Below are 25,329 nucleotides of genomic sequence, written 5' to 3' on the forward strand. Positions count from 1 at the left end.
CTTTTCTTAAAATTTGCTTAATTCTGTGAAGTGGAATGTTCATGTCATCAACTTCATTAGTATTTTATTTTCCTGACCTTTGTGCTCTTCCTTCATAATTAATCCTATTCTCATTCATTCTATTCATCAGACTCTGGTAACCTCAAAATCTTGTAAGTCAGCAAAAATCAGAAGAAAAGAAGATGGCTATGTTTGCCTCAGGGCTCAGTTTTCCGGATGCCGGCCAAGAGCTGCGACCCTGATTATAAAGGAGCAAAGGATTCTCTCCGTCCTTGTGAGGAACACTGGCTAAGGTTCAATGCTGACAGAGGTCTAGCCAAGCAAGCACAGTCAGAGAAAAAGTAATCTTTCAAAACTGATGATCAAGGGCAACAAACGCAAAGTAAAAAAACACAAAGATCATCAAATAAAATCAAACGAATAAGAATTTTCTAACTTCACATTTCTTTTCCCACAGCAGATTTCAAGGGAATGCACAGCCTTGCAAAGCTCTTTACTCCATAGTCTGCTCATCATATGGAGATTTCATAACGCAGATGCCCTCACACCACCCACGCTGGACGGGCAATCTCTACTGATTCAACATCCCACCCGAGCATGTCACTGCTCTAGGAGCTGCACCATATATACTGGATAGAAAAGGCTCCTGCATCCAGGTGTTTTTTTTCCTTCTGATTTTTCCAACCTATATGCAAATGCTCACAGTTTCACCTCAGACATAAGCTGGTTGCTAGGCTTATTTAATTCGAGCTCAAATGGTTAACTATGAAGCAGTGGATGCAACGGCACCCACTCAGAGATAGGTTTCAAAATTTGTGGTGCATTGTGGGAGCAATGATGCTATGAGAGTCCACTGCTGGCATCGGGTGAGGTGAGGAGTCAGGGATGCCAAATGTCCTGCACAAGAAGAACTGCCCCACGCCCCATATGACTTTAACATATCCACCAGACATATAGCGGTGAAACGCACATATACATATAGTTATATGTAAACTATATACACATAGTTATACATAAGTTCTACATGTAAAACAACCTTTTTTTTGCATGGTTTTAATATTCACAGAATTTCTCTAGGAATTTCTCCACTATTGTATAATGGAGAGGACACTGTGTTTAACTCTGTTCAGAACTTTACAAAGGACTGTTCACAATTTCGTGGCATTTAACTGACTGATACAACTGTCTTATATCAATTTGCATTTGTAGCTGCTGCACTCATGGTGATTCTGTGTATATGTGAAAACATCTGAGTACCTGACTACGTTTTCCTGTAGTTGTGAGCAAGCACTTTCATATTAAAGTAAATATAATAAAATAAATAATTATAAATTACTGTCCTTTTATTTCTCTTTTACATGTACTGTTTAGAGAGAATTATTAATGTAGGTTGCGTCATTCATAAAGCATTTATTATTTGGTACTGGGGTCTGACAGAGTTAAGAACCATCACTATCAGGGGTACAGTTGGAGTCCTAAAAGCTATTAAAATTCAGATTTTAAATATATTTCAAAATTATATACATATAGCACATATGTAAAAATATATGCAAAAATATATTTATGCATATAAAGTATAATTTATATGTATATCCCTATTGCTACTTAGATTCTCTCTCTGTGGGGAGATTTTCATAACAAAAAGATACACGAGCACCAATGTTAGCATTACGTATATAACTTTAGATTATGAACTATTTTAGGTATTAGCAGAATGAACTATTATATATACGGAAAACTAAGCTATCTGCCATGACTCAAATACTTTAAATATTTTATTTATTCTTATTTATATCTCTACATCTACTTTTATAACGACATAAGTAAGGGATAATTAAAAACACATAAAACAAGATGGGTATTAAAGTTTAAACAAAGTGAGCAAACAGAAAGAAAGAAACCAAATCATAAACTACTGTGATTGAGCACCGAACTCTTAGGAGCAGTAAACATTTTTCCTGGGCAAAATAATAATGATGATGACGATAATCATGTAAAATTTACTTCAATGCGGAAAATGTTCCTCCTAAAAAGTATACACAACCTAATAAAGAAGAAGAAAAAAAAAGGTCATATGATTAAATCAGTTTTAAAAGGGAAATGACATACGGTGTCATTCTGGGTCCTGCTCCATTAATCCTGTGAAAAGAATACGTATATTTTAGTCAATACCATAACCAATTCTGAACTGTGAAAATCCGGATTGTGCCAAATTTGTATTTCAGTGACTTTGCAAATTGATTTTAAAAACTCCATTATCTCTATTTAATCTATGTATGAGAACACTCAGAATTTTAATGTTTTTAAATCTTCATTACAAATGATTAGAAAAAAATAAAGGCATTCTGTGAAAATTAAAGAGTGAATATATTACATCTAGATTAAAAAACTATTCATGTGAGGTTTGTGTGTTTGTTTTTAATAGAATCTAGATATTACTTTATAATTTAAGGTAGTGTGAAATCATTACTGTGCATCAGTATCATATGTGTAATTGATTGAGATATTTTAAAATATATTACGTATGCAGGAAACAATTCTTACTTAGAAGTTACTGGATGGGAATCCAAGCTGGAAAAGTAACTTGAAATGGTTTTGTAATGTATCACAGAACCCAAGAACATTTTCATGCCATATATTAAGAACAGAGTTACTTAGAGAGGTTCTTACTCATAAATGTGTTAGAAAGAATTCAGTGCTAACAAAGGTAACATAAACATTCAAAAACATTTAGATGTAGCCCATGGAGTAAGATAAAATTATCAAACACGGAAAATCTATAGAGAACATCATATCCACAATGAAGTGCTAATGCTTTTAGTACAGTGTATAAAAAAAATAACCTGGCAGTTCAGAAGGGAAGGAGTTCATGGGGACCTGAGGGTCAGCTCTCTTCCTGGAAGACAGCTGGCAGACAGGACCTGAAGGGACAGTCCAGGGAGGGACACCATTCCTAAGGCTGTCCCACAGGAGAACTAAACTAACTCTTCTGCAGTTCAAGTCATAACTGCTTGAGTATCTCCTAATTATTTGGTAGTGGTCCCATTACCTAGTTAATTCTGTTTAACTTAAATCATGGGTAGCTCCTCCCTTAAGTTAAAGGGCCTAAATGGTCCACTCCTTCTCTGAGACCACTCACGTTGGAAGAAGTGCATCTTTCTGAGGATGAGAAGGAGACCACATATGAGCCAATATCTTACTCATATTACCTGCAATGACACTGGATAGAGCTAAATATTTCAAATGCTTAAACACAGAGTTAAGCCATAAACACCAAGAATGACTCCATTAATGAGTCTCTCCCTAACAAGCTTCAACCATAATCAAGTCAGCTCGGTCAAGTGCAGGACTTCCTCACACACATCAGGGCCACTGCTCGGTTCATTAGGAGCCTGGCCTAGGCCACTAGTCAGTTATCCACAAAGGCTCCGCCAAGCCACCCAAACACAGGTGGAAGGAACCGAACAGCAGCTGAACGAAGTCTGCAGTTACAAAAGCCACAGACGAGCAAAAATATCTTAATTATAGTGAAATGTTAATAAAGAACCCAAACCAAAGAGCTTAACAATTATTGTAACACATAGGCATATTCAGTTTATTTAAATATAACTTTCACATGCAATTCAGACTCCAGAGCTCCCCAATACAATCATTTACTAGAAAAAGTGTGAAGGCAACTTAACGTACTCTTTCCCTTCCCTATCTTTGTTTTCAGCTACATAAAACCTAATCACCACCTTGCAATGTGGTGGACCAAGTTTTTTTTTTTTTCTTTCACAAGGAAATAGCAACATCTAGTATTTTAATTATTTTGTCATAAACAGTGCTCTGACATTCTGAAAAGCATGGTTACACCCATCTATGTGCCTCTCAATATATACACAATATACCTAAACATAAAGGAACCCTACAAACTAGTTTGCTTTGTTTTTACAAATAAATAATAATAGTAACTACTGTTTCTACATTCTGTATTTTTAGAGAATGCATCTGTTATAGTACAACCTTCCTGCAACTTTTAATAAGAACTTTCGTGTTCCTCCACACTCCATACTATTTAGAGATAATTCAGAAACGTGAAGAGTCAAAATATTTCAATGTGATTAAGCTTCCTTCTTGGAAAGGGAAATCTGTTTATTCTAAATCACGGGGAAGCTGGAGGAGCGTGTGTGTACGCGTAAAATTTCTAAAGTGTTAGGGTATGTGACATATTTTTAAAATTTGCATTAGGAAAGTAATGAATTCCAACCTCAAAAATATTAAACTGGATTATAACATATTCACTGATTTTTATGCCAGTGTTGAACAGCAGATACTTAGAAATTACTTGTCTACCCTTTATACAATACTCTTTGATAATTTCAGAGTAAAACTTAAGATATTTTCTTAAACTACTCAAGAACTGAAATATCAGCTTTAACTTTCAATAGTTTAACAGTTTGATGAAATCAATAGCTTCATTCACTTGGGTGGTGTAAAACTGAATACAAATCATTTTTAAATGGCAAATATACCAGGGCCTAAGGAATATGATGACTCTCGCCTACCCTAACGCTGCAAAGAGGCAGGCAGGGAGGTCAAGCGGCAAAGCCCCGCCCCCTCCACCGCGGAGAGCCCCACCCCCTCCGCCCCCGCCTCGCCCCGTGCACGCGGTACCTGCGCAGCGCCGGGTCCACCTGCGCCTCGTCGCTGATGAGCTCCGCCTCGCTCTGCGCGATCCGCAGCGCCAGCTCCCGGTCTCGGCGCTCCTGCTCCAGGACCGCCTGCTGCTGGGACTCCTCCTCTCGCTGCCGGGCCAGCTGCTCCTCCACCTCCGCCTGCCAGCACAGAAGGCCATGGCGCCCGGGCCTCCCCACTTGTTTACCTGATCATTCCCCTCCCCACGTAAAATCGTTCCATAGACTTTTTTTTTTTTTTTTTTACTAAGAAATACCTACTGTTTAACCAGAAGTCTCTTCTGTATTATGATTAATGCTACCTCGTTCCCCAAACCAAGAGTGCACCATTCTATCACTAGAGTATGAGTCTCCCAAATATCGTATCCTAGGTGTCACCTTAACACCAACACCTACACAGCAGAGGTCAGGAATTTAAAGTGTTGGTTGTGCTCAGGATGAATCAGAAAGCTGAGACAGACAGACACTCAAATAGGGAATCAATTATTCTCAGACATGGACTTTTTACAAGATGGGGGTAGGGAGACTATCTTAATCCTAACCTATTAATATCAGTATCTACAAAGTTATAAAATAACATTTTTAAAACATTATATAATGTAACTGAATACTGATCTGACTTTCCCCCTATGAATAATAACAACCTAATACTTATTGAACAAGGCACTGTTCTAAATGCCTTAACACGTGTTAACTCATTTAATGCTCACAATCACTATTTATCTCCATTCCAGAGAGAGAAAACTGTGGCCCACATCGTGACTTGTGCAATGTCACAGTTTCTGTCAGTGAGGGGCTGGATTTGAACTCACTTCCCTAGCTCCAAAGTCCCGTCCCATAACCACTTGAGAAACTGCCTTCTGTCTCTAGAATAAAACAATGACAATTTATACCTAGTAAATCAAGATCTTCTGTTTTGTAATTTTGTAGATTTCATTTTGCTAGAAATTCAGTCTGATTGCCTCCTGAGTACAGACCTGAATACGTTTTTCATCATCTTCCCTTTTCTTTCTCTCTTCTTCTTCTTGCTTTCTCTTTGCTTCCATGTCAAGTTTCCTACCAAAAAGCAGAATACTCTTCAAAAATTTAATATAAAACAAGAAATCCTTCAGAAGAAAATTTAACTATTAATAAAGGTTACAAAATGGGAAGTCAAATAACCTCCTGGCTATATACATTATCAACTTATTTTGAAAAATAAAATAAAATCTAACTCTACTGACAGCAGTTCTTCAGAAACAAAACAAATACAATTATATTCCATAACCTTTAACATCTTTGGATTAACTTGGTTACTAAGCTACTTGTAAGGTCCTGATCACACTGCTTCTCTCTACTCCTTCTCCAATTAGACAATCTTAGATTCCTTCCGTCTGCCCTACTATGGCAATCTTCCAAAATGCCATCAGTTTTTAAACTGCAGAAAAGAAGTACCTTCTTCCTAGATTATAAAATAATATGAAAGTCATAGTTTTAAAAAGAACTCAAGAAATCCTCAGGTGTAAGAGTTTAACCAAAATTCAGATTATAGTTAGAATCATTTTATGTTATGATTGTAAAATGAGCTTACTTTCTCCATTTTCAAACTTATTCTAAAACTAGTATTTAAAAATACGAATATGACTTCTAAAAATAGGAATATTCATTGACCACCATCAACACAAAGAATTCACTGTCCTGTCAGCTTCTAACTCAAGACGACAACATAAACCCTTACATCCGCCTTTCCTCCTCCTCCGTTCTTCGACGTTGTTCATCTTCTTCACGTCTTTTCCTTTCTTTTTCCATTTCTTCTTGGATACGCCTCAGCCTTTCTGCTTCCTCTTCCTGCTGCTTTTTTTTCTGTAACGCACTGAGGAGGACCTCTGAGCTTTTAACTAGCGCATCATATTCGTTCTGTATTTGTTCCCTTGTCATCATGGTGGACTTAAAGAAACAAAACAATGGACATGTACTTAAAAAGTTATCTCTTCTGTTGCACAACGATGTGAATATACTCAACACTACTGAACTGTACATTTAACAAATGGTTAAGATGGTAAGTTTAATGGTATGTGTTTTCACCACAATGAAAAAAAAACCAACATGCACATATACAAAGACTGGAAAAGCTGGTAAGCAGTAAGCCCATTATCTTTTCATACTGTTTAAATATTAAATATTCAAAAAATTTTTTAAAGTTATCTCTATGCACAAATATTTGCATCTATTTCCTATCAATCAAGTAATCAAATATTTAAGGGTATACTGTGCACAGACTAATACACTGTAGTTCAAAGTTATTTTTTAAGGAATGATTAGCTAATTCTGCCAGAGTTTACTACTCTTTAACAATAGTGTTCAAATAATACCTCAGGAATATTTAAGAAATTATCAACTACACCCAAAACTGATGGATGATTTTCTTAAATGTGGCTGGGTTGATTTTAATTGATTTAATACCACATAAATGGGGATGGCTCTTGACAGACTTGCAAAATCAGCTAAGGCTATCCAAAGCATTTTCATTTTTCTCTTGACTTCTTTCTCCATTCTTCCTCCAAGATTCATCATTGTCTACATAAAATATCTGTAGAAAACATCGTAAAAGCCTTGCTTTGAGGTATTATATCCCACATAATTGCACTGAATTATGAAAGGAGATGAGAAAAACATTAAGATCCTAAAGGACAACAGAAAAAGATATGAACAGACAGATGGAATATAACTAACAAACAAGCACATAGAAAAAATTTTCAGTCCCACTAGTAATCAAATGGAAATCAAAACCGAAAAAAAGAGGCCCCCTTTTTTTGGCTACAAAATATGGAGGAAAACTGTTACTTCATAACAGTTAAGTAATTTATGATATAGCCTATATGAAGCTAACGGAATAACAGGAATGAGGCACTTAAGGAGAGGGATACAAAATTAAATGTACATGATAAGAACTATGCAAAAATATGTACATATAAACTAAGATTGAGAGGAATATGCAACAGTACAATAGATCAATGTGTTAGTGTGTGGTGGGGTAAGGATTTGGGGGTGATTTTCTCCAGATTTTCAATAATATTACATTACTTTTATAATTTAAAAATTAGTTTCTGAAAGTAGAAAAAGATGAAACAAAATTAATATGCATTAATCCTCTCTCAGTAATGATTCTGCAAAAGCTTACCAACAGTATAGTATTTTAGTTAGTATTTTGGAAAAATCTTTCCTAGCAACAGATGAACTGCACAAAAATTGTCTTCTCTTTTTTTGCTACGAAAATTTTCAAATATAGAGTAAATAATATGTTGAGCATCACTTATCTCTGAGACTCAACATCTGTAACGTTTTGTATCTTTAAAAAAAGGACAATACCAATAACAAAAGGTATTAAAAATTATTTTCAAAGGTCAAAGTCATTTGGATTAAAATGACATACCTTAATTTTGGCCATTAAAGCATCAATAGAAATTTCAAGGTCCTCGACCTGTTTATTCATCTCTGGTTTTCCATCTTTCAATGCACTTACTACTTCGTTAAATTTATCAAGCCGTTTCTTCAGTGTGCCCACCTTAACCAGGCCATCAATGCTGTAAAGATAACAACACTTCATCAGAGTTTAATTTCACCACTGAATGCTGCAGACAGATTTTTCATTTTAATGAAATACCAAACATATTGTTAAACAGAGTATTTCACTTCTGTTTTCGTGTTATTCAATAGTCTCTTTTTTTAGATCTTTTGTTGAGGGTAAAAGGAATCATCAAATATGGATGTGAATGACATTAATATGTGTCAGCAAGACTTAAGCCTTCTATACTTGCACTGAAAAATTTGAGAATTCAAATTACAGAAAAACTTAAAAGAGTAGAATCAAATAAGAAATAAAGACTAAACTGACAGTGAGACAATATAATTCCTACAGGTAATCTTGAAAATTACGGTCAAAATATTAATGAGATGTTTTTAAAAACAATGTCAATTTGACATTTATCAATAAACTCAAGTCACTAAAATAATCAGAATAAAACAGCTCCTTTCAACCTTTTACAGTGTTACATTTTTCTAAGCTACTTCAAATCCTTTTATAGAATGAGGCAAGTAATGAATTAATGAAGCAATTAATTAACTAATGTCCAATAAATAACATGAATAACAGACTCATACATCTTTTACAAAGAACATGAGAAAAAAGGAAACTCTGTGAGTATGCAAACTGCTCTTCATTATGACTTTATGCCACTTTATATTAGGGTAAATAGGTTTTTTGGATTCTTTAGGCTCTATTCATCTTACCGAGGTTTGTGTCGTCTTTTGCAAAGCCACATTCGAACAGTTTTCTGCATTTTAATGCAGGCTTCAGCTCGATATTTTATTTTGTTTTTCACTATGTGTAAGAGGAAAATATAATGACAGAAAATTATTTAGTTTAAATCAGACATACAGGATTTTTAAAAACCATTCATTTCCACAAAGCAATTCTCAAGAAACACAAAATCTTGATGAACATATTATATCAGACATCAAAACTGGCAAGTTTAACATTTCTTTAGTTCTTTATACTTCTTAAAATAAAAAGCATATCATGTATATGGCTAGGTGTACATTTTAAATATATTACCTTCTTGTTATGCTACATTAATGCGTCCCAAATTGTCCTAGGTAATATTGGTCTAGGAAATGTTAACAGGCGTGTCTTGAAAAAAGGATTCACCTGTCAAATGAACTCAGGAAAAGCTATGCGCTACACCTCCTTCTGGAGATTCACAATGAACATACTGAGTGAGGCCTCTAAGAATCCTACGATAAAGGACTCTACTTAACTTCAGTTAGTCGATATCCGAGACTGATCTGACCCGGAGACGTTTTTTTCAGAGGTTCCCCATTAACATGCTGCAAAGATCCTGTCTACTTACTGACTTGACCACTGCACAACACAGTCCACAAATGAACAGTACAGTAGAAATAATTTTAATATAATATGTTTTCCATCATAATGCAATGTTTAAAGCTGAAGGCATTTAACTATAGTGACAAGTATGTTCATATTTCACTTGGAAAGTGATGGGAGAAGAGCTTCTGTTGTCTTTTTATTATTATAGTTTTGTTTTTATTTATATCACAATTGACTAACAAAAGACCTCATGATAGCATGCACGTTGCTTGCACAATTCCTTTTCATTAGGTCAAAGGAATTTTTTTTTATTAATAAGCAGCAATGTACTGAATCCTCTTCACGTGCCTAGCACTGTTCCAGGTACTGTGGAGGGTATGGCTGGGGCGGGGGATTATAAATTCAATCAAGTTACTAACGATACTCCCTACAACTAAAGGTTTGCTATAGACCATCAGGTAACCCAAAATTATTCTGTCCCTCATCCTTGTTTTGGGTCAGAGATAAGTAGTTGCTACAATATTTTAAGACTTTAGACTTTGCCCTTTATTAAAGGAAGCTGTAATCAAAGGCTTTTAGTTAGAGACTCTGGGAAGATAAGTCTGGGAAGCCAGGAAAACCAGTTTGGGAGCCACTGAAGTTACTATGCAGGCTGGGGAGAGGGGCTCCAGTAAGGCAGTGGCAATAAAGAGTAAAGAATGTACAGTGTCTGGAGGGGGAATCAACAGAGCTTGCTGACTGGCATGATTTCAGGGACAAGAAGAGACAATTACGACTGGGACACTTTTAGCGTGTGTATTCTGGTGATGCCATGGGGGCGGAAAGAAAAGTTCTGGTTTTAGTCTGAGAGACTGGGGTATGGTGTGGGGAGCAGGGGAGAAAGGGAGAGGAAAGGAGGGGAGGGGGGAAGAATCAAGATAGTGAGTGCTGGGGGTTTTTTTAGGTCGTGATGAAATTAATTATCATATAATGCATGCGATTAAAGAAGGTAAGTATCATACACTCAAAAAACTTAAAAAAAAGAAAAGTGCACAGGTACTAATTTATTACATACTACATGTAAGGCGTTAGGGGAGGAACCAGGGACACAGCATGAATAAGCGACACGGTCCCTGTTGTCTAGCGCTCACCACTGAGACAAATGTACAGCATTCCACAAACCAGTTCATTTCCAAAATAATTGCGTATCTCGGAGTGGAAGGAAACACCTACGTTTGATGACAGACAGTGAGCACCACTGAACCTTCTTCCAGCGACTGCAGATGAGCCAGTGATTGACCCTCTTGACCAGCTCTGCTAAGTGGTCAGGGTCGGACTTCATAATCTGGTCAAATTCTGCAAACTAGGAGATAAAGTCATTGGCTAACAGTATCAAGAGACAGATGTGTTTAAACACACAGAGAGATACAAAATAACTGTAACTCAAGTCCAAAATCTAGCTTTCTGGAAGTGGTCACAAGCCTATTACACAGACATGTCTCAGCGGGGTACACAGCAAACCAAGCACACTTGGCTGAAGTTTGCTGTCTTTCTCTTCCTTCTTCCAGGATCTTTTTTGCAGTGGTTGGGCTGCGGGGGTTACTCATTGCTAGTTAGCAGACTCAACAGGAAAAGTAGAAAAAGAATCTTAAATGACCACTGCAGATGGTTAGCCGAAAGGTTTTATGGAAAAAAGAATGAAAAAAGGTCTCCTGTCTCTCTGAACTGGCTCATCCTTACTCTGAGATCACTGGAGAAGTGAAGGTCAGCTCTATAAAATCAGGTACCACCACAACTACTGTGTCTCGCCCAATCCCCACCTTTATTTTGGCCAGAGATAAGAAACTGCTACTAAGAGACACACAACACGAATAAAACATCTACAAGGTTATTAAATAAGAAAATGCATTATTTCCACAATTTACCACCGAATTACATATTGATTTCTATCCTTTACCAAATATCCCACTACAGTATATTGAAGAGGTCACACATCTATCAAAATAACAGCTTCTTATAATCGAAATTAAATTAAAGGTAATATAATGAGATTAAAGATCTTTGAAAATCTGCCTTGCGCTTTCACTGTATCCTTCTGACTGATTAATTTTTCTAGAGGCAAATAAGACCAAGTGCTTTCTCTACCAAGCTCTTAATTCTAAAATAATTACTACAGTCCTGAAATGAGAAATGTTGAGTTTATGATAAATACGTGTGATTACAGCTAAGCCAACTATGAATACTTATATTCTTAACTTTTTTCTTTTATAGGAGATCATATAAGTTCTCTGCAGTAAAAATATTCACAGGAAAGTGCATACATTTGGTAATGCATTACACAGATTTCATTTCATGCCCCAAGATGTGAAATCAGATTTACTTATTCTGATTAATTTAGCCTTCAAGGAACTAGAGATATTTATTAACGATTCTGCTAAGTCAAACAAGTATAGTTGTCTATTATATAATAACAATTGTGTTTAAAATTATGAGAATGCAATATTCAATCAATATTAAAGAAGTCAGGAATGGTGAAAATATTATGAACAGATTGTGAAGAGCATTTAAGTATTTCTGTATTGTATATATTTAGTTATGAAATATTCTATAACTCCATTTTGTATCCTAGTACAGGACTAGTACAAGAATCTGTAAATACTAAAACTATGGGTAGCCTAAGAAAATATGTTACATACAAAAGTATTTATACAGTCATTCCTTCTACGATTTGATAAAGTCCGCACAGATTCCAGTCCAATTTTCTGTATGTTACACATCTATCAAGCTCTAAGAGATCTCATTCTCACAATGAAGACTCAAAAGTGCTGTGAATTTTTTAATTATTGAAGACTGAATATGTTTTAGAAAAGCTTTCAACTTGTTTAAAACAGAAGTATCTCAGGTTAACCCTTATTTAAGTAAAAAATTCAACTAAACAATCCTCTGATTCCAAAGCTGAAAAAAAAAAAAAAAAAAAACCCTGTACAGAGTACTATACAGTGTAAACTTCTCACCAGTGGGAAAATTGTGTGTATCATACACATATGCATGCTCTTTAAGAATAACATAAATCACTGAACACTTAAAAATATTCACTGACTCCGACTATCCATATTAATTATGTTAAAGTTTAAAATAAAAATGTACTTACCTTGCCAGGTCTAAAAAATACTTTTGTTAACCCAAACTTGTAGTCGATTTCATTTAAGCCCAAAGCTTTAAAAAGAGCCTGAAAAATGAAATTTAAATGCCAATTAGGAATTAATAAGAAAGACAGTGTATAGCTAAGACATCTCAATTTAGGTAGTGTTTGTACCTTACAAAATAGTCTTGGATCTAATCTTGCGAGTTTATCTGGCATATACTTTTTATACATGTTGTAGAGTTCGTGAAATGAAGCTCGCGATGGGAAACCACCCTGCATCAAGTCCAAAACAGACACCATACCTACATTCATAAACAAACAGAAGTTTTACTGCCAATCACTGTGCAGAAGTCCAAGGATAACTTGCAAATGATCAAAGAATTTTATAAGTTAAAATGGGTAATTTACAGAAATTATCAGCAATGAAATATTACATAGAAAATATCATACTTATACTCAATATGTCCCAGCTTACCCACCACCTAAAAACTACTGTAGCCAAATTTCATCTAAAACTAGCTTGACTAACTATTTTCTAGAGACAAACGACTGGTCTCTAAAAAATTCAAATGTAGTTTGTATCTTTTTTTTCTGCTGGAACCCTTTGTGTCACAATCGCGGTATACAAGGCAAAGACCTGCATTAGGCTATTTTCCAAGTCCTGAGGTTGCTTTTGGAACAAGATTCCTGGTAAGAGTCTCCAACACAAAGTCAAACACATTCCCCAATTCTCACCAGTGCTTCAAGCAAACGGAGAAGAGAGGAGAGCACACTTTCTCATTATAAAGACCCCCTTTCACTCACCCCTCAAAGGAATTAGTCTACTGGGGTAAAGCGTCTATAGGATGACTACCTATATTCAGTATAACTCTACTACGTGATTAATTTGAGCCTTGAGTCAGTGTGAGCTTTTCACATCAGGAAAAGCATTAAATAGGGAAAGGCTCAACTACTATGGATAATGCCAGGACTTTTGTTTATAGAAAGACCTGGATTTCAGTCTACAGGACTATTTAAATCGGTGAAGAAAATAAGATTATTCAATAAAAAGTGTTAGGGACAAATGGCTAGACATTTAGAAAACAAAAATAACATCAGATCCTTACCTCACTCCTTACACCGAAATAAATTTCTGCTGGTCAAAAAGTCAAACTAGCAAAATAAAATTATAAAATATTTTTAAATGAGTGGATTTTTATTTTAAAATAGTCTCATTGGAAAGATAGCCTCTCTAGGCAATCAGCTTGAATTTTAACCTATCTGACTGGCAAAGATGTAAAACCCCAATAGTACCTGGGGATGATGACAGTGTAGGAAAACACGCACATACATTCTTAGTGGGAGAGTAAACCAGTGCAACAATTTCAGATGGCAGTTTGGAATATGTATTTATATTATTAAATTAATATTAAGTGTTAATAATAGATATCTATCCCTTTGACTATTTTCCACTTTGATGAATCTATCCTACAACTTGTCACGTATGTGGGCAAAGATATGCACAGAGAACGTCTCTACATGTTCACTGGGTCACTGTTGGTAATAGAAAACACAGAAATCACTTAAATATTTTAATTAATAACAATTAAATTATGTTATAACCATATGATAGAATATGATATATTTATTAAAAATAACAGGGCAGAGGTTTAACAAGTATGAAAAATATGTCCAAGACACAGAGTTAAATGGTCACCCCTGAGAAGTGAGACTTCTTTTTACTTATATTATTCTGTACCATTTCATTTTTGTTACAGTGAACATATATAGCTATTATAACTTAAATATAATAAATATATATTATATGCAATAGATAATTTATATATAATACTATGATGTATAACATATGTATTATAATTAAACAAAGTTTAGTATTAAATTAAACATAATATTAAATTAAATTTAATATAATATAATGGAACATATAAACGCAATTATTCCTATGGAGAGTTCAGATCTAGATTTAGTTTTTGGCTCTGCTTGGAGAAATAAAAGTAAGGTTTGGTTGATATTGTCACAATTGTTGCCCATTTTATTTATATCAAAAAAACAAGTACCCTTAGAAATGTGTGCATCCCAACCTCTGAGTCCCTTGGCTTGCCCTGTAGCTGCAGACAACTAGGCTCACAGAAGTACACTAAGAATTTCATGGAGCTTAACAAATTACCAAGTCTACGGCTGCTTTCTCCACACTTGAAGCTAATTTACGCTAAAGATCTTTTGATGCTTAAAAAAAGTAAAAATCACCAAACCAAGTACTCTCCCTTCTAGAGATTCCCATGGCCTGGCTCTTCCTCGGGGAGTTTGGGGAAGAGCTTCCTCAGGGAGTCTGGTGAAGAGCCAGGTTTGCAGTCCCGGCTGGTCATCCTCAGAACCCCTCTTTGCTACCACAGACGGGCAGCAGAGCCCCGAGGTTAAAGAAAGAAGACCTGCCTTCTCTCACCTTCCCCCACTTTGCCCTGGGGTTGGCTGATCAGAAGATAGACGCTTTAGTAAAAGCTGTCCTCAATTAATTCTCCTTAAATTAGAAAAAAACAGAAATGGAAAGGCAAAGTATTATAGAAATCAAATCTTAAATGTTGTTTTTTTTAGAAAACTTCATAATTATTTTTCTTTCCACCAGTTATTGGTATCTTTTGCTTTTTCTCATTACCTGGCCACATAACTGGAACCAATTCTATGCCATTTTACTATTGTAAGTACTATAAAAAAATCAGACTATTATGAATTGGTGGCATCTATTAAACTGCCAACAGATCTTAACATGTTAAAATACACTGCTCACTGCAAGAGGGATCCCAGCCAAAGCATCAGGGAGCCCACACTCTGCTAATCTAATGGATCTTAACATGTTAAAATACACTGCTCACTGCAAGAGGGGTCCCAGCCAAAGCATCAGGGAGCCCACACTCTGCTAATCTAATGGTATATATAGCTAAATCTAAACACACTTGACTTGCCAGGACACTGGATGCTCACTTAGGAAATAAATGACGTTATATTAGGCTAAACAAATCGTGAAGAGACATTCAAATGAGAAAAATAGTCAAAGTAAAAATGATCTGAAGAAAATATTACGAAAATACATCTATACATATGTAGGGATAAAACAGACATCACTTATTTAACTTTCTAGTATTTGTTAAAGTTAGTCACAAATAAATCTTTTTATTTCCTAGACTGTGCATTTCGTTCAACAAATATTTACTAAGTCTAGTACATGCTTTGTGTTGCCAGGAAGCAGGAACATGCATACAAGCCAAAACAGACACGGTTTCTGCCCTCGAGAGGTTTACAGATTAGAGAAAGGAGAAAATAAATAAAACTTATGACTGTGAAATGATGGTGCTAGGCCCCCTTCCTAGTTGGGGGCTTTCATAAAGAAATGACAACCAAGCGCAAATGTGAAAAATAAGACAAAGGGGAGATAAGAGCTTCTCATACAGGAAGCAGCATGTGCACAGGCCCCATGAACAGAGGGAATACGGAGCATTTAAGGAACTAAAGCAAAGGCCGGAGTGACTGGAGAATGGAGAGGAGAGAGAGAAAACAGAGGAGGTTATAGACACATGGGCCAGACCATATGGGGCCTCATAAGCTACGAGGACTCTGCTCTTTACCCTAATCATAATCAGAAGCCACTGCAGCATTTTAAGCAATAAAAAGACGTGCTCAGATTTGAGTTGTAAAGCAGTAATTCTGGATGTATGTGAAGAACAGACCGAGCAGATGTGAGGAGAATACTTAGGAAACTTCAGCAAACAGCCAGGTGAAAGATGGTGACAGCTTGGATTAGGGAGTACTAAGGCTCACTGTCTACTAGGAGAGTAGACCTTAAATGTTCTCACAACAAGCAAGCAATGCTAATTATATTACTTCATGGGACTCTTAGCTAACACTATGGTGGCAATCCTTTTACAATACATTAGCGTATCAAATCAACACATTGCACAACGTGGATCTACACAATGTTATATGTCAATTATATCTCAGTAAATCTGGAGGAGTAAAAGACACACTTTTAGGTCATATAAAAGGGCCTTGGGGAGACTTATATTGAGAATATGTAGCTAGGTTGTCCAGTGTGACGGTTGCTAGGCACATGCTCTGTAGTTGCACTGGCCACATGTGACTATTTATATTTAAATTTTTTAAAATTAAAACTAAATACAAATTAAAAATTCAGTACCTAAGTCATACTAGTCACATTTCAAGAGCTCAGTAGCCACAAGTATCTAGTGGCTACCATACTGGACAACACAGGCATAGAATATGTCCACCTCCATGGAAAGTTATACCGAACAGCACTGATCAAGAGCGAGAAGGAGAACAGGCCTAACCCAGAGCTTAAAAAACTCTAACAAATAATATCTAGGTAGAAGATGACCCTGCAGAGGAGGCAGGAATGGCCAGAGAATTCAAAGGAGAGGCAGGGACACACGCTGTTTTAGGCGCTGAGGAAAGGCTATGTTATGGGGATGGGGTAGAGGCAAATGCTGCCGGACTCCACTGAGATGAGGGTCTGAGGAAAGGTGTGATTCAGGGTCAAGGGAATCACCGGAAACCTTATCAAGAATTATTTTGCTGGAAACTGAATTCCCTCGGGTTAAAGAGCAAGTGGAAGGCAGGAAACTGAGAAAGCAAGAAGAGAATATTCTTGGAGAGAAAAGCAAAAACCGGAGAAAAGAAAGTGAGACCAGAGATAGGGAGGCAGCTGGATGGGAATGTCGGTGAGAGGGAGTGAAGATGAGGTTTCGATGGGATTGAAACTGTCTCAGAGCTTCAATACAGGTCATCAATACTGAGGATTAATGAAAAGGCAGGAAGGGATAAATCCAAAGAACTACAGTCTCAATGAGGAAGAGAGGCACTTCCTCCTTTCTACCAGGAGGGCAGTTGTGCAGGTAGAAGAAGTGTTTGGTAGCACACAGGTAAGGCTTTCAGCTTTTTAGTAAAAAGAGGTGAGGCTGCCTGTTAGCAGAGGCTCGGAGACTTGAGCAGAGCAGGGTGGGTCTGACGGGGCCGGGGAGAAACAGAACCTGCTGGCCAAGGGAAACTTGGTGGGGCGGGTAATGAGAGCCCTTTGAAGGTTAGTGACCATGAATTTGTAACAGTGCCAATCTATCTTGCCCACTTTCTCTGTGCAGATGAGGACAAAGGACAAAATTAGATTCACAAACAGCTAAGGTTTTGTGAGAAGGGTCAAGGGTAGATGTAGCTGTGGGGAGCCCAAAGCTTATATAATTAGGGGAGGGCACTTTAAGAGAAAAAGTATGAAATTACAAAAGCATACAAAATCAGGTTCAGGGTTTTGATAGGAGCTCATTTAAATAAAGCACCCTGAAGCTAAAGCGACCAGTAGCTTTCTAATAAATCCGTCTCTAAGAGAAGCAAGATAAGGAGTCGGGGAGGCAAAAGAGTTTCCGGAAGTGTCCCAGGCCTGAATCAGCGGGACAGGCAGGGGTGGTGTGGGAGGGATGGAGGATGGGCACGGGGAAGGAAAACAGGGAGTCCAGGGCCCAAGACTTGGGTGACTAAGCACAGACAGAATGTGGCCGGGTGAGGGGTAGAAAGTGATAGTTTAACCAAGTGCAGAAAAGTTCCACAGAAGCCGAGGGTATTGTGTTGATTTTTTTTTCTTTTGTTTTACAAGTAGTGGAGTGGGAAGCAAGGACATCAAAACCGGACTTCCCTGGTGGCACAGTGGTTAAGAATCCGCCTGCCAATGCAGGGGACACGGGTTCAAGCCCTGGTCCGGGAAGATCCCACATGCCACAGAGTAACTAAGCCTGTGCGCCACAACTACTGAGCCTGCACTCTAGAGCTCGCGAGTCACAACTACTGAGCCCCAGTGCTGCAACTACTGAAGCCCGCATGCCTAGAGCCCGTGCTCTGCGACAAGAGAAGCCACTGCAATGAGAGGCCCCCGCTCACCGCAACAACTAGAGAAAGCCTGCGCACAGAAACGAAGCCCCAACACAGACAAAAGTAAAAATAAATTTAATTAATTAATTAATTAAAAAAAAAAAAGACACCAAAACCCACCGCCTGACCCAGTTACGTGGGAACGAACCGCTGCAGGACTGAGAAGGCCACGGAAAGCATCCACGAAGGGAGACCTGGGTTCGCAGCTGAAGAGTTTTTATACATTTTACCTCAATGATGTAAAACATCTACGCCAATACTGCTCAAATAATTCGTTAGCCCTTCTTTTCTTATAAATAAAGGAAATATAAAAGTCTTACCACACTTAAAAATAATCAAGATAGTTGTGAATTATTTGAAAACACTGCATATATTAAATTTTATTTGAACTAAGACTCTCGACACACCCCGATATAGATTACAAAAATAGAGAAATACCTGAACATTGAAGTTGAGACAAAATTTGAGCTCCTTCGAAGTCGTGGCTTGTCATCTTTAAATTCGGCTTGATACAACGAATAAAGCTTGCTCCCTAGAATAATAAAGGTACTTTTAAAAATGATCCATATAGCATTCTTATTTTTCTATTTCTATGAATACCAGCTACTTTCAGAGCATATTATCATTAACTTCTGAACCTCTTTTTTTTTAATTAATTAATTAATTTATTTATTTATCCTTGGCTGTGTTGGGTCTTCGTTTCTGTGCGAGGGCTTTCTCTAGTTGCGGCGAGCGGGGGCCACTCTTCATCGCGGTGCGCGGGCCTCTCACTATCGTGGCCTCTCTTGTTGCAGAGCACAGGTTCCAGATGCGCAGGCTCAGTAGTTGTGGCTCACGGGCCCAGTTGCTCTGCGGCATGTGGGATCTTCCCAGAGCAGGGCTCGAACCCGTGTCCCCTGCATTGGCAGGCAGATTCTCAACCACTGTGCCACCAGGGAAGCCCTGAACCTCTTTTAAAATAATCACTAAGGAACTTAAGACCATTAGCATACTTCCATAATGTAAAGCATTTATATACTAATATTAGAAAAATACATTTTAGATTTAAGTGCCAAAAAACTGTCATTGTAAAAAGAAAAGTCTCTCCTAGTAAAATATTTCAACATATTTAAACAATACATTTCACAGCATAACATACATGTGATTTTATTCTACATTTAAATATATTTATATGCTGTGTTTCTGTGATAAGAAAATTGCCCTATGACAAGATGGCATAAAATTATGCCTCTTAAAATTTAGGCCAAAGTGCTAAAAAAAAAAAAAAAAAAAGTCAACCTTTCTCATCATTCTATTTTAAAAACACACAGTAGGTCCCTGAGTTGCACCACTGCACATTTTAAAGTTTTGTTTGCTAAACGATACGTATTTTAAAAAGCTTAAAGGCATTCATTTACAATCCGTTATCAGATTTTTGCTGAATGAGACAGAGACAATACTGCTATGTCCCCAGTGAAACTGTTGGGAACTGAAGCTAATACACTAAACATCCAAATAACAGCTTTGCTTCCAAGTAGCCACCTTGCAAAACTGAATAGTTAATGTCAACAATGATGCTCACTGCAAACACTTTTAGAACACTTTTTAGAAATGCCTTTTTTAAAAATCACAAATATAATCTAATCATTTTACAGTAGCATTATATTTGGGTGATAAAAATAAAATACCTCCTCATCAGACTTGGTTTTTAAAGGTCTGTCCTTAAGAGAGAAATATTTGCAAACAATGAGGATAGTTAAAAGAATTTCTTAATGGTTTCAAAACAAATCTAACAATAAGTTAAGCAATAATAGCACAGAGACAATAAATATTTGGCTTTCAAATGACTACATGAAAAGAGTAATCAGTTAAGTTCTGTGGATTTGCTTAAAAAATAAGTCTTCTCTTGAAATCACGCCTCATTTATATAACCGACGTATCAAATTTCTTTCTATGGTGAATTTTTCTTTAAAAAACAGAGAGAATTAAAATGTCTAGTTAATAAAAAGGCTCCTAGGAAATATTGCCACTATAATAGGGCATAAAAATACTATGTCCATTTTTTTCCATATCAGCACTGTCATGTTAGAGAATGTTACCACCAGAGTAATAAAATGAAAATGAATTATATGTGTTATCTTTAATCCTAAAAAATACATTTTCCTTCCCTATGATAACTAATTATTTTCACTTTCCTGAAGCTACAGGATAATCTTAATAACATTCAGAGAATTCTATATATTTATAAAACAATTTGACTGCACATATATATTTGACCCTTCTTCAGAAAAAAACTAACCAAAATGACAACCATTTTAAAAACTGATTTTTTTAATGATGAAATTTGGTTTAAAATGAATTTCTAATTATTCCAGGTTTACTGTGCTTATTTGAGTAATTACTAATAATACTTTAAGAGGACCATTTAAAAACCCTGTTTTTGAAGACTTCCCTGGCAGTCCAGTGGTTAAGACTCGGAACTTCCAGTGCAGGGGGCACAGGTTCAATCCCTGGTCGGGGAACTGAGATCCCACGTGCCTTGCGGCGCAGCCGGAAAAAACAACAACAACAAAAAAACAAAAAACCCTGTGGGTTTTTTTTTTAAGTGTACTCACAGTACTTCGAAGTTTATCCAGAAGCAAATTTAACTGTGTCTGTAGAAGAAAGGAAATCACTTCATTATTTCAAAGAGCGAAAGTACGTAATACCATAAGTAAATATTAGCTTTTCAACATTAGAATAAAATAACATGCAATAACACTGACATATATAACACATTACAATTTAACAGCTTCTGGTACACAATCTCTTTAACAGATAGTAACATGCAGAAATGTATGGCTAATATATGATGCCAAGGACAATAACTTATTTTACTTATACAGAACTTATACAATTAAAAGACTGAAAATTAGCAATACTAGAAAACATACATGCACACTTGCAGGTGGGGTGAATAAGGAAAAAGTATACAGGCAATGCAAGAAGTAAATGAAAATGCTGGGGATGCATTCAATAAGGGATCAACGGAGCAGTATGTGAACTCGTGGCAAGCTGGGTGTAGCTTGTGTCACGCTCCATTAAGAATGAAAACGTGTTTAAAATATACACTAATGCATTAGTGTAATACACTAATGTATTAGGATTGTTTTATATAACACCTTTCATAAATGAAACTGACCTGCCTACCTGTAGAAACCCTCTCTACTATTTTAAAACTTCACATTTCAATTATTTTTAAAGGCTAGGACAATTTTCTCAAGAAAATTGGACAGTACAAGTAGTTACGGACCTTTCCTTTGCTTAATAATATTAAGTGATTTTAATGTACTCTGGTTCGGTACATTAAAATCATGCATTTGCTTTACTTCCCTGCAAAGTAAATTATTTAAATTGTTATACTGATTTTATACTGGGATGCTTATTGTACTACTTAACAAAAGAGAAATTAACTAATTCTTCAATTAACATTTATTCAATCACAGCTATACTTAATAATAATAATAGGTATACTTTACTGAATGCTTTCTATGAGTCAGACACTGCTCAAAGCTTTTCACGGGCATTATCATGTTTAATCCGCACCACAACTCTAATTAAGGATATATTAGTAGACTCATTTTACAGGTGAAAACATTGAGTCCCAGAGAGATAAATCACTTGCCAAGATCAGGGAGCTAGTAATGGCAAAACCAAGACTCCAACAAGGACCTAACACCAAGGCTCATTCTCTTAAGCGTGATGCTACAGTACACTTCAGACATTATAGGCTTAAGTTATAAAAACGGAGTGAATTTCTCACTGGATTAAAAAAATACAGTCATACCCCACTGATCTGCTTGACAGAGTTCTGACAACCTCAACCAGTCTAGACCAGCACACAAATGAAAAGCAAGTGTAAGAGCCACTAATTTGGAAAGAAAACAACTGTGACAAAGCCCATGCTTCCTAATCCATAGCACAGTATTCGCCCAAAAAAATGGACAAAAAGTTAAGTCAGTAGAAGCAGCAAAAATAAACTATAGCATCTGAGAGGAGAGGGAAGAATGTCAATTACCAAAGAACAGCGGTCAAAGACCAAAAGGCATAATAGCCTGATGCAACGCATGCTTTACTTGTATTTTATTTTTATTTCAAAGCGTACAATTATTCATGTATATAATAAAAGAATATGATTTTCATCAAAAAGAATTACTTTTTCTAAAACACTAATAGTAAAAGAGTTCTACTTCAATAACCTGAAAATGTCACTTTTCAGTGGAAAACTTCTGATTCTCGGTCATGTTCGATAACTGAAGTATTACTGTAAATGCTAGCCTGTGTTATTTTACTGCCTCCCATAACTTGAATTTGAATTTAATGAGCTATTCTACTACATTTAAAAATAAGAATTACTACTAATATTTCATTTCAAAGTATTTCAATAAAAACATTTTGAAATTTTATTATTAACAATGTTACATCTTTTAGTTACAGTTTTCAAGCAGTTTGATGGGCAAAATACATTGTATTGCATATAAGCAATTTTAAGGCACTTAAAGTCTCAACATAAAATACCTTAGTCCAAAGAATTTTAAGAATGTTTTTTATTTTATTTATATTGTCTAAAATTTCAAGTATGTTCTTGCCAGCAATACTACTATATCACACTAGGAAAATACTTAATAAATGATGTCCGTTTCATTCAGGCTAATGTACTATTTTAAACCAATCTGTTACCATTATGTCTATTTAAGAATCTAAGAATATCCAAATAAGAGAAAGAGTATTGTCAAGAGAAGAAGAAACTCATACTTAATGAATATAACTTACAATAAAGTTTAAAACTTTTTATTCAGTTCCTTGAAAAAATGTGTTATAAGCGGAATTCTCCTATATCTATGTTTCAGCTTTTGTTTTATAAACATGATTTTATCAAGTTAGTTATTTAGAGCCCATTTCAATCCACAAGGGATTTCAGGAAGCTTACACTGTTAGTACCTAGTATTCTGAGTCTTAAATATTGTTCCTAATTACATCATTTTTAATATTTGAAGTACACATAATGAAAGGCATATGTAGTTTTCTTGTAAACAGAACAAAAAGACTGTGGAAATGTATAAGAGAGAAATTAATTCTATTTCTTTGATCTATTTATTATAATTTTTTATTCATTAAACATGGCACAAAGTTTTTAAATTATCTTTTTCTATGCAAAATACTCAGCAATTAGAACCAAATAGCGGTGCTGCACTTCTAAGGCACATCATGTGACAATTCCTTATCAGACCCCAAAGAATAAATTCCTGATTCGAAATTAATGAAACAAATGAAGTGTTCTTCAACGTCAAATAAGCAATTTGAAGGGTTTGCCACACAAAGCATTTATCTTTTACAGAAGTTCTTAGAAGCTTTAATCAAATTTTAGTGTAATATGCACACCCAAAATGCACTATGAGAGAAAACACATTAAAAATGAATCACAAAATGAAATCGTTAACTCGAGCTGGGCTCTTTTTAACACAGCAGCCACTCTGTAAGTAGGAGTCCACGAAGGTGATCATTTACCTGAAGCCCCTGGCAGTGCCTGCTTTTCCTCTCTCAACTCAACTAGTCCCCTCTAGCCATCTGGAGCTGGACTACTCCAGCTAAAACAAAACTGCTGAATGAGGAAGGAAACAGAAAACACATGGGAAAGAGAAGGTTTGAAGGTCAACCAGACAGTAAACAGAAGCAAGAACATGAGGAGAAGCAATCAGACATGTTAAAGAACCAAGAAAGAGCACGTTCGTAAAATTACCAGGTTTCCGTATGGTCAATTACTATGCCTATCTTGTGTTATTCTGCACACAAACATCAACAGTCAGGGACTGCTCTTGAATCTCACTCGTGGGATTTCTCAGAGTGATCTACACTATCCACTGTAGAGTATAAAACAATTACAATTTTAATGCAGTAAGAAAAAAATTCAAGTAATACACTTAGCACAAATACCTTAAACTTGTTTCCCACACTGATGAAGCTAAGTTTTCCTGCTTTTTGTTTAGTGTCTTTGTTGTTATTTGTGGATGATTCAAATAATTCCCGGATAAATTTATCCCTGGATTCACATATTAAGGACTCAAGAGACATATGTAAAGCATCATTATTCTTTTCCACAAATTGAGTCTGAAAAATAAAGCAAACAGGAATGATTCGGTCCATCTTGTGATAATATTCCTTACGATGGTGTTGTCCAATAGAACTGTTTTGAGGTTGCGGAAATGTTCTGTAGCTGTGCTGTCCAATATCGCCACCACCAGGCAGTGGGGACAGCAAGCACATGAAATGTGGCCGGTGTACTGAGGAACTGAATTTTAAATTTTATTTAACTTTAAGTAGCCAGATGTGGCTAGATGTTACCATATTGCACAGCGCAGCTTCAACATCAAATGGTTTTCTCCCGGTGAAAGTTATACTCACTGTTTCATAGCACACCGCCCCTGCGAAATGCCTGATGATGAAGCCTTCGTCATCTCTGATGTTCCTGTGAACTGCCAGCTTAGACTTTCTAGGAATCTGAAAAATGATACACACACCAGTTATTAAATTATCAAAAATATACTACCCAGGGCTTCCCTGGTGGTGCAGTGGTTGAGTCCGCCTGCTGATGCAGGGGACACGGGTTCGTGCCCCGGTCCGGGAAGATCCCACATGCCGCGGAGCGGCTGGGCCCGTGAGCCATGGCCGCTGAGCCTGAGCGTCCGGAGCCTGTGCTCCGCAACGGGAGAGGCCACAAC

General features: G+C 36.4%; 1 protein-coding gene across 2 annotated transcripts in view; it reads right to left on the reverse strand.

The window, feature by feature from the left end:
• MYO6 (myosin VI) overlaps nucleotides 1-25,329 on the reverse strand; it is a 145,116-nt gene that overhangs the window by 16,966 nt on the left and 102,821 nt on the right. For both annotated transcript variants that reach the window (XM_027092132.1, XM_027092128.1), the window contains exons 17-28: nucleotides 25,013-25,108; nucleotides 24,545-24,718; nucleotides 21,187-21,225; nucleotides 19,031-19,124; nucleotides 12,839-12,969; nucleotides 12,674-12,751; nucleotides 10,756-10,885; nucleotides 8,946-9,036; nucleotides 8,089-8,239; nucleotides 6,394-6,602; nucleotides 5,654-5,732; nucleotides 4,657-4,817 (exon numbers count right to left, since the gene is read on the reverse strand). In XM_027092132.1, the coding sequence (XP_026947933.1) occupies nucleotides 4,657-4,817; nucleotides 5,654-5,732; nucleotides 6,394-6,602; nucleotides 8,089-8,239; nucleotides 8,946-9,036; nucleotides 10,756-10,885; nucleotides 12,674-12,751; nucleotides 12,839-12,969; nucleotides 19,031-19,124; nucleotides 21,187-21,225; nucleotides 24,545-24,718; nucleotides 25,013-25,108 (1,433 nt within the window). The remainder of the gene's footprint in view (nucleotides 1-4,656; nucleotides 4,818-5,653; nucleotides 5,733-6,393; nucleotides 6,603-8,088; nucleotides 8,240-8,945; nucleotides 9,037-10,755; nucleotides 10,886-12,673; nucleotides 12,752-12,838; nucleotides 12,970-19,030; nucleotides 19,125-21,186; nucleotides 21,226-24,544; nucleotides 24,719-25,012; nucleotides 25,109-25,329) is intronic.

The sequence above is a fragment of the Aethalodelphis obliquidens genome, unplaced genomic scaffold (genome assembly GCF_003676395.1).
Source record: "Aethalodelphis obliquidens isolate GAN/ISIS:26980383/991018 unplaced genomic scaffold, ASM367639v1 scaffold3, whole genome shotgun sequence".
NCBI classification, from domain to species: Eukaryota; Metazoa; Chordata; class Mammalia; order Artiodactyla; family Delphinidae; genus Aethalodelphis; species Aethalodelphis obliquidens.